This window comes from Physella acuta, unplaced genomic scaffold (genome assembly GCF_028476545.2).
Source record: "Physella acuta isolate Inbredline_101_S28 unplaced genomic scaffold, ASM2847654v3 ptg000429l, whole genome shotgun sequence".
Classification (NCBI taxonomy): Eukaryota; Metazoa; Mollusca; class Gastropoda; family Physidae; genus Physella; species Physella acuta.
Genome location: NW_026731948.1, coordinates 130353 through 140077, shown reverse-complemented (window position 1 = coordinate 140077; position 9725 = coordinate 130353). Strand labels below are relative to the sequence as shown.

The following is a 9725-nucleotide window of genomic DNA, read 5'->3' as shown; positions in this document are numbered from 1 at the left end:
CTATTTCTATTAGAAAATGTCTGACCCTCACATTTTTTCCTACTAGGACAGTTTTGTCGAATGGTAGAGCATACGACTGCCAAAATTCATAATTTCAACTAACAGACTAGCGTCTGTAGAGTCCCTAAGTTCAATCAACTAAAAGGAAATATTAATGTGGCTAGCCACAGTATTGACCACATTCTTCTTCTTTTGTCATGTTTATCTTCGAACATCGAGTCCGCTGATATGGCGCCCGCAGAAGGGGCCAATATTTGTTTTTAAGAACAAATTTCACTAGGGATTAGAAAGACGTCTACAATCGATGATAATACATAACTATGACTGGAACCCGGCGCCACTTGTGTAGTACAACCTGTGGCTACAAGAACACCCCGTGGCGAAAATTAACACTTTTTGAGGTTCGCCGAATGTTTTTCTGCCTCACCCTTATCACTCACTATATTACAGTTGAACAGCCGTGTTAAACTAATATATTAGTTGAACACACACATAGAATAAAACAATTTTCTTCGAAGCAAAGCGCGAAAGATCAGATAGTATTGAATAAAATAACAGTTGCCATGACTACAAACATTTGACAATTTTCTTTTTTTCAGATGGACTGGTCACATACGGTCAGCTGTTTTTAAGTGTATGTCCACCACCCAAGTTTAGTGAATAAAAAGTTTTTCTACCCCCAACTGTCCTCTGCTTTTTACCCAAGACCTTATCTCGCTTCCCTTATACTCAAGCCAGACTTTATGGGCATTGAGGCAAAAAGTCAAAGGACATTGTCGCAATTAGGTTAATATCAATAGACTTGAAAAGCTGGTTCCAAATGGATCCAATTTTTTGTTGCCGGAAAGCACATTTTTCCAACCAAACTTGAATATTTTATAACATTTGTGTAATAATAACAATATTACTTCCGGTTTCATTAAGGCTAGAAATAGTGAAAGAAATAATGATTAGTGATATAATAGTAATTTAGCAAACACTTTTATTTTTATTTTGAATTAGTAGAGTCAAGATGATTGTGGATGTTATATTATTTAATATAAATATAATACTACGCTATACACCGTATATCACTATTGTCTATTTTATCGTGGAAAACAATTTTTCTAATTTTAATTGTTTTCCTCTCCCTGGCCATTCTGGTAGACTTCAAGAAAAGGTTGAGGGCAGTTTTTGAAAATATTTGAATTGATAAAATAATTCTAAACGGCATTTCGACCGCTTTTATTCGATACAAAAATAATATACAAATGAGTGTAATTAATGGCTCCCAAACGGCCTTAATTTTTACAAATGTAACAACAATTTTATCTCTTGCCATATATTTTTGAATGATTTTTTCGAAAATTTAGTATGATAACATAGACTTTTCATGCCTATTGGAAGTATGTCTTCTACTTCTTCTTCGTTCTTAATTTTAGAGTTTAGTGTTTGGGAAACAAACTTTTAAAACAAAACTCTTGATTTAGTTAATCTGAACAGACAGTGGCGAAACAAGAAAAAAGGGCTCCCCCGCAATCTTAATATATAAAGCTCAGCTCTGTAACGTGTGGCAAAAAAAAAGTTTGTCGTTGACACTTCTACGGATTTAAGTGTTAGATTTTTTATCGTGCTCAAAGTCTAAATTTACGAGTCAAAAAATTACCACTGAAAGTCTTTAAAAACAATTTTCATTCTATTTACTTGGAAGAATAATTTTCAATTATGAACACGACATAAAATTTTTAAAAAGTGTATCGACGTTTATAAAATTTCTAAAATTGTGTCGGAAATGTATTGACTGCAAAGTTACTTCCCTTTAATGAAAAATAAATCCTTAAGAAGAGAGAATTAACATTTTATTACTTTGTTTTTGGTGTTAAGAAAAAAAAAATAATTACACAATTAGCGGGGATTGATTAAGTGCAATGTCGTTAGGTATTTTTAACACTGCCTTTTATTTATTCTATACACTGAACATACTGTTCAATAATTATTATTTTTTTTTAAAATCAATAACATTTAATAAGCCAGGTCCTACAAATCATATACGTTTATTTCTTTCCATTTACGGATAAGCTTGGAGTATTATCATTTTTGTTCACTAAATTGAAACAGGCGCGTCCGCCGGCGCCCCTGCACGGTTTGATTTGGCACCCTGGGCTATCATGTGAGCGCTATGCTGCATAATTTTGTTTTAAACAGTGCGATAGACTATGTATAAGAAAGGTTACTATAGTCTATAAGTGAATCAAATCCGGGCGTCCTCCGGCACCCCGACAGGGTGCTATTTGGCGCCCCGGGCCTTCCGGTGTACGCTATGGTATCTACGTTCGCGTGAGTTCAAAAGACTATAAATAAGTTATGCACTATAGGCGTTTACTAAGTTCAATCAGGCGGTGACGTCATGGTGCGTCCTCTGGCGCCCAGACAGGGTGCTTTTTGGGGTCCCGGGCCTCCCGTGTTCGGTTTCGCGCCTACGTTCATTAAAGTGAGTGCAAAAGACTATGAATAAGTTGGGGTACTATAGTCGTTTATTTAGCTGAAGTAGGCGATTCAGCCCCGTGAGCACTTTGCGTTTATATTCGCGTTAGTGTTTTCTTTGTGTTTAGGTTGGGTTTGCGTTAGTGGTTGCGTTTTGATTTGGTTCGTTTTTGTTCTTTCTTTTTTCGTTTTCGTTTGTGTTTTATTTTCATTGGGTTTGTGTTTGTATTTGTGTTTGAGGTTGGTTTTGCGTTTGGATTTGGTTTGTTTTCGTTTGTTTTTTCTTTTGTGTTTTTTTCTTTGGGTTTGTGGTTGGTTTTGCGTTTGGATTTGGTTTGTTTTCGTTTGCTTTTTCGTTTGTGTTTTTTTCTTTGGGTTTGTGTTTGTGTTTGTGGTTGATTTTGCGTTTGGATTTGGTTTGTTTTCGTTTGCTTTTTCTTTGTGTTCGTATTGGTGTTTGTGGTTGTGGTTGGTTTGTTGTAAGTTTTTGTTTTCGTTTGTATTTGTAATTGTGTTAGCGTTATGTTTGCGTTTTGTTGTTTTGGTTTTGGTTGGTTGTGGTTTGGGTGGGCTATGCCCGGTTTATAATGATTACTAAACACACAGGTGATGGTCTTTAACAGAAAGGTTTTTCACAGAAGCCAGAGCAGGGCCTGGCCGGGACGGCTAGTATATATATATATATATATATATATATATATATATATATATATATATATATATATATATATATATATATATATATATATATATATATATATTATATATATATATATATATATATATATATATATATATATATATATATATATATATATATATTTAAATGATCTATTTCCTGAGTCAATTTCGTGAAATGTACAACCACCCTGTGACAAATACACCAGACAAGAAATATGTCTCAACTCATTTCGGTTTAGTAACTGTTTTTTTCTTCTTTTTCATCTTTTTTTTTTGCCCGAGACATGTAATTTACAGCGTCAGTTTGCTTTGCATGTTTGGTTAAGAATTACAGTTTTCTTCATCGGTTTGTGAAGGCTGATACAGTTTTACAACAGTAATACTTCTTTCTTACATGTAGCCTACTTTCATTCCTTTATTTGTACTGTCCCTATATTAGCACACGTGTTTTAGTCAATGCTGCATTCGTAGCGTGAGGCGAACTTTGGTTACCGGAAGTGGTACTTAATCTACTTTCGTCTTCTTCAAATCTGATATTTGGGTACGATGCTTGGCCAGAGTTGGCAACAGTATGGGGACCAGCATTGTTGGCCGTGTGGGGTCAGCATTGTTGGCCGTGTGGGGTCAGCAATGTTGGCCGTGTGGGGTCAGCATTGTTGGCCGTGTGGGGTCAGCAATGTTGGGCGTGTGGGACCAGCAATGTTGGGCGTGTGGGACCAGCATTGTTGGGCGTGTGGGGTCAGCAATGTTGGCCGTGTGGGGTCAGCATTGTTGGCCGTGTGGGGTCAGCATTGTTGGCCGTGTGGGGTCAGCATTGTTGGCCGTGTGGGGTCAGCATTGTTGGCCGTGTGGGGTCAGCAATGTTGGCCGTGTGGGGTCAGCATTGTTGGGCGTGTGGGTTCAGCATTGTTGGCCGTGTGGGGTCAGCATTGTTGGCCGTGTGGGGTCAGCATTGTTGGCCGTGTGGGGTCAGCATTGTTGGCCGTGTGGGGTCAGCAATGTTGGGCGTGTGGGACCAGCAATGTTGGGCGTGTGGGACCAGCATTGTTGGGCGTGTGGGGTCAGCAATGTTGGCCGTGTGGGGTCAGCATTGTTGGCCGTGTGGGACCAGCAATGTTGGGCGTGTGGGGGCAGCATTGTTGGCCATGTGGGGCCACCGTGTGCGAAATTTTATTTTGACTCGCAATAAAAAAAAACAAAGAAGGTTTTTAATAGTAGTTAATGTTATTTTTATTGCGTTTTATAAAATTATATGCCAAAGATCTAAGGTTGATACACAGTTTGAAGATGGGTTAAGGAATTTTTTTTCAAAGGGGCGTTGTAAATTTATTTTACTTCGATGCCTAGATAAAATGCTCCCAAGTCGGAAAATAACGACTTTTCTGTCATGGAATTTCCCTGATCTGACGACGCTCACAGTCCAGACTACAGTAACAGCTGGTGGGCAGGTACCTGGCGAAATGGACAATCCATTTCCACCACTTTATGTAGCAGACGGCAGCAAATTTGGTGTAGGTGTAGCGTCTCTCGCACTGGCCGGTGTAGGAACATTCTTTGCAGAGTATGGTGCATTTGCTGTAAGAAACAACACTAGATTTATGTAAACTTTATTGTTGTTTCTCAATGGAAATGTCTTGTTTTTTGTATCAAATGCATCTGTCGATGTTTCGAAAAAACATATAGCTTTCTACAGAGGTGGCAGAAAGGTGTACACTTGGCTGGAAGACAAATTTTGTACAGTATGGCATGTTTACAGAGAAGGCTTAAAGCAGAGGCGTAGCGAGGGGGGGTACATGTCCCCGGGCGCCGACCTCAAGGGGGGCGCCAAATTGAAAGTTTGAGGGGGGGGGGGTGCAAATGAAAAGTTCGAGGGGGGGGGGGTGTGCAAATCGAAAGTTTGAGGGGGGGGGGGGGGTGCAAATTAAAAGTACGAGGGGGCTTGCAAATCGAAAGTTTGTCCCCGGGCGCCGGGAGGGGTCGCTACGCCTCTGGCTTAAAGTCTGTACAAGGTAGATCATAACGTACCTAGATATCCTGAAATAACAACTAACCCAGACTTGCAGTTGCTGAACTGATGACTAACCCAGAGTAAAAGATGCTGCAATAACAACTACTTACCAACAATTACAGATGCTGACTTCGATTCTCTGAAGGGGGCAGCACCAGGCTCTCACGCCAAAGATGTTGGAGGAGAAACACGGCATCAGCGTCTTGACACTGCGACATCCGTAGTTCTGGGAGGCGGGGCAACACCTGAAAGTGGGCGGAGACAAGCTCAGTGTGATTATTGACGTGTTTCACATGCCCTGGTTGCTTTTGTGATCGTATGCCCTGATATATTGCAATTGTGATCGTATGCCCTGATATATTGCAATTGTGATCGTATGCCCTGATATATTGCAATTGTGATCGTATGCCCTGATATATAGCAATTGTGATCGTATGCCCTGATATATTGCAATTGTGATCGTATGCTCTGATATATTGCAATTGTGATCGTATGCCCTGATATATTGCAATTGTGATCGTATGCCCTGATATATAGCAATTGTGATCGTATGCCCTGATATATTGCAATTGTGATCGTATGCCCTGATATATTGCAATGGTGATCGTATGCCCTGATATATTGCAATTGTGATCGTATGCCCTGATATATTGCAATTGTGATCGTATGCCCTGATATATTGCAATTGTGATCGTATGCCCTGATATATTGCAATTGTGATCGTATGCCCTGATATATTGCAATTGTGATCATATGCCCTGATATATAGCAATTCTGATCCTATGCCCTGATATATTGCAATTGTGATCGTATGCCCTGATATATTGCAATTGTGATCGTATGCCCTGATATATTGCAATTGTGATCGTATGCCCTGATATATTGCAATTGTGATCGTATGCCCTGATATATTGCAATTGTGATCGTATGCCCTGATATATAGCAATTGTGATCGTATGCCCTGATATATTGCAATTGTGATCGTATGCCCTGATATATTGCAATTGTGATCGTATGCCCTGATATATTGCAATTGTGATCGTATGCCCTGATATATTGCAATTGTGATCGTATGCCCTGATTGTATGTGTTGGTTACATGCTTTTTTATTTCTTCTTCTTCGTTCATAATTGTAATGTTGGACAGGATTCCCTCGAACACAATTACTTGTCAAGCTGTATTTATAGCCTGTTGACTCCGTTGACCGGAAATAGTAATTTACGCTTTTTTATTTCTCAAAAAACTCATGTAAATTTATAAAGTACTAATAATATTCCGCTCTATTATACACATTTTATTTGGCGTTCACATGGTGCGCTATTCTTTTTTCTACGCGATTTTATTCAATTTTAAAAGTTTAAGTGATTAAAAAATTGATTAAAAATCATGTCTATATCTCGAGTTGCCATCCACCTTAGTGTTATATATAAATACTCGAGAAAGTTTAGGGGAGATCACTCCCGGTTTGCTTTTAAAATCTAAAGATCTGGGATACAAAAAACTACAGCTTTTGTTAATATTATTTAGCATTAAGTTACAGTTCTTTTGTTACCGTTTCGATTACTCTGAACTATCAATGTAATAAACAAGGAAATAAAGTTTATGAAATAACGGACTTACTTTTTGTAACCAATGGGCCAAGTAGACAACTGAAGGTACTGCACATACAGATTGACTTCTGCCAACCGGGTGAAGCCACTTCCATTCCTTGCAACAGTATCTTGACAACTTAAAATTGGCTCCTCATATGTAGCAATCGTGCCCTTTCTGTATTGGTCATAATACAAACTGGAAACCTGGCAATGTTAAATATCATTGTAATTACTCTTTTAATGTTGTAGAAAGACTTATATATATATATATATATATATATATATATATATATATATATATGTATATATATATCTTTGATCATGGGGTTTGACCATAAGGGTTTGAACGTTTACCACATCGAAGGTTTAGCCGTAGGGGGTTCGACTACAGCGGGGTTATAAATTAATATTCTTTTTTTGAGAAATCGTAAATAAAGTACTACTTCCGGTCATCGGAAATCAGTCAAAAATGGACAGAAGACTCAGATTTATTTTTTTTAGTTGTATTTGAAAAATCGTCTATCAGAGTCAGTTCTTAAGAAAAAAAAGGAAGGTAGAAAAATTTTCACTGAAATTTTGATTCAGATCTACCCATTGGATATAAAACATATATGAAATTTCATTAACGTAACTGTAAGGGTACTCAAGTTATCGTGTTCACCGACACAGACTCACACACATACACACACAGAGACACAGACATAGAATAACATTGCAAAAATAAGTTTTTCCAAGATATAAAACGTCAAAATTTGTAAAAAAATCGATTTCATTTTTTTGCACGATTACAATATTTTCTTGTGTACTATTTATGCTAAAAATAAATCTTTCAGACCTTGCACCTACTTTTATACGGACTAAAATATCGTTAGTGACATTTTTAGTACATGCTAATTTTTGCTAAATGCAACTCAAAAGAAACTATGTTGTATAAAATTGTATAAACTGTTTGAACGAAAATAAGCAGGGAAAGAACTAAAAAAGACATTTTTTAAAAAGAAGAGTTACCTTTTTTTGAGATGGCGCTTTAGAAGGGCGAGCATCAGTTGATAGAATATCATTATCGAACTCGAAATCTTTTTTTTCGCCAAACTCTACTTCGCCATTAGTCCTTGGCTCAAGCTGGCTACAGTTAGCTGAAATGAACCAAAACCTATTTTATTGTTGTTTGAAACATACGAATAAAAAAAAGTTACATTTTTCTTTTACTTTACAATGCTTTACTTGTACACAATTTTAGAACAACATTTAAAACTTTGAATCATGGACATCAACTTTTAATTAATTTTCTGATTCATTAAAAAAATTGTATGCTCTCTTTGATTTGGATTACTATATATACAATTGATGTTTTTGAAGCTGTGTAAAACTATCAAATATATTATTATTACTATTTTAAATATTTAAAATAAATAAATAAATGAAAAAAAAACTTGGAGAACTGCTATAGATATAGATTTTTGAAAGGGAAGAATGGTTGATTTGAAGTGTCTCATTGTAATTAACATAACTTTTCAGGTTACTTAAAATTTGTATCATTTTCATTTTCTGTAATCCCAAATTTATTTTAGCTCTACGTAAATGCCCAAACCCATTGAATCCCTCGAATCATCATTTAATTACACATTTGCATTTTCAGGTTTTTTAAAAATAAAATTACCATTATACGTTTTGTATTTATCTATGTTTAATTGGACCAGTAGGCTAAAGTGACAGTTGACTAAAAGTAATAACGAAGTATTAATATTGTAAATCTGGGTGTCTGGTAAAAAAAAACCCTGGACATAAACCACCTGGACACCCCCCCCCATGGACATAAAATCAGTGGATTTAAACCCTCCGCGACATAAACCCCTAGACAACCCCCTCCCCCACGACAAAAACCCCCTGGACACCCCCTCCCTATTGTGGTTTATATAAGGGAAAACTAAAGGTAGGCACATTAACAAAGTTTAATAAAAGCTTAAATTCGAGAGCTGCTGAGTTTATCTGTGTACAATATATATATATATATATATATATATATATATATATATATATATATATATATATATATATATATATATATATATATATATATATATATATGTAAGCACCTAGAACTTGGCTACGCCACCGCACTGCTATTTAGGACCCAGATTTCTAACTTTTTTCTTTCCTTACAAGATTACTAACACCATTTATTTTAAACTACTGTTAAAAAAAGTTGAAATTGAAAAGAAGTTGAGACCAAACACTTACCTGTCAAATCCTGACCAACAGTCAGTTCTAGCAACACCAGTACAGTGATGACAAGTGATGTAAACATCGTTGAGTCTATAATCTTTTAGAATAGTCTACCTTTTGCGATCGTCGTCTTCTGCGTCAAAATGAGCTAATTGGGCTTGTTATATAACTTACGACGTTGTGGTTAGGTCTGGTTTAGCCAATCAAATCGCGCGTTACATCAGAATCGTTTTCAATTACGTTACTTCTACTATAGTTTGAAATGATTGACAGGTATATTTGGTTTTCAGCAAATCGAAAGGATCCACGTGCAATTTTCCTTCCCCTCCACCTACCAGCAAAAAGAAACACAAACATACACGTGACAAGTGACCCACCCCTTTACCCCTCCACGCTGATTACCACGCTACAAGATTAGTGCAGTCCTGATCCTTTCATCTAAACCAGGGGTCTCCAAACTTTTCAGTCCGAGGGCCGCATTAACTATCAAATTTCACTTCGGGGGCCAGTTTTTTCCAGGCATGTCTTTGATTTTTCTGGGCAAAGTTCCTCAGCCATCACCAACAAATGATTTTTCCTTGGACAGAAGGATCTCAGCGGGCCGGAAGAAGGAACTTCGCGGGCCGCGGGCCCGCGGGCCGTAGTTTGGAGACCCCTGATCTAAACAAAGCATAGAGAAAATATTTTTCACTAGATTAATCTTGATGTTATAAATTATCCTCCGTGGGCTGCCCTTCATGTATGAGGGGTTAAAA

The 9725-nt window shown here is 37.1% G+C and overlaps 1 protein-coding gene across 1 annotated transcript; it reads right to left on the bottom strand.

Moving 5' to 3' along the window:
* Positions 1–4368: 4368 nt before the first annotated feature.
* Positions 4369–9099, bottom strand: LOC131942858 (uncharacterized). Its single transcript, XM_059302818.1, has 5 exons — positions 8986–9099; positions 7753–7880; positions 6773–6948; positions 5263–5397; positions 4369–4719 (listed from the first exon to the last, which is right to left on the bottom strand). The coding sequence occupies exons 1-5, from the start codon at positions 9050–9052 to the stop codon at positions 4530–4532; spliced, it is 696 nt and encodes a 231-aa protein (XP_059158801.1). The 5' UTR covers positions 9053–9099; the 3' UTR covers positions 4369–4529.
* Between the last annotated feature and the right edge of the window lie 626 nt (positions 9100–9725).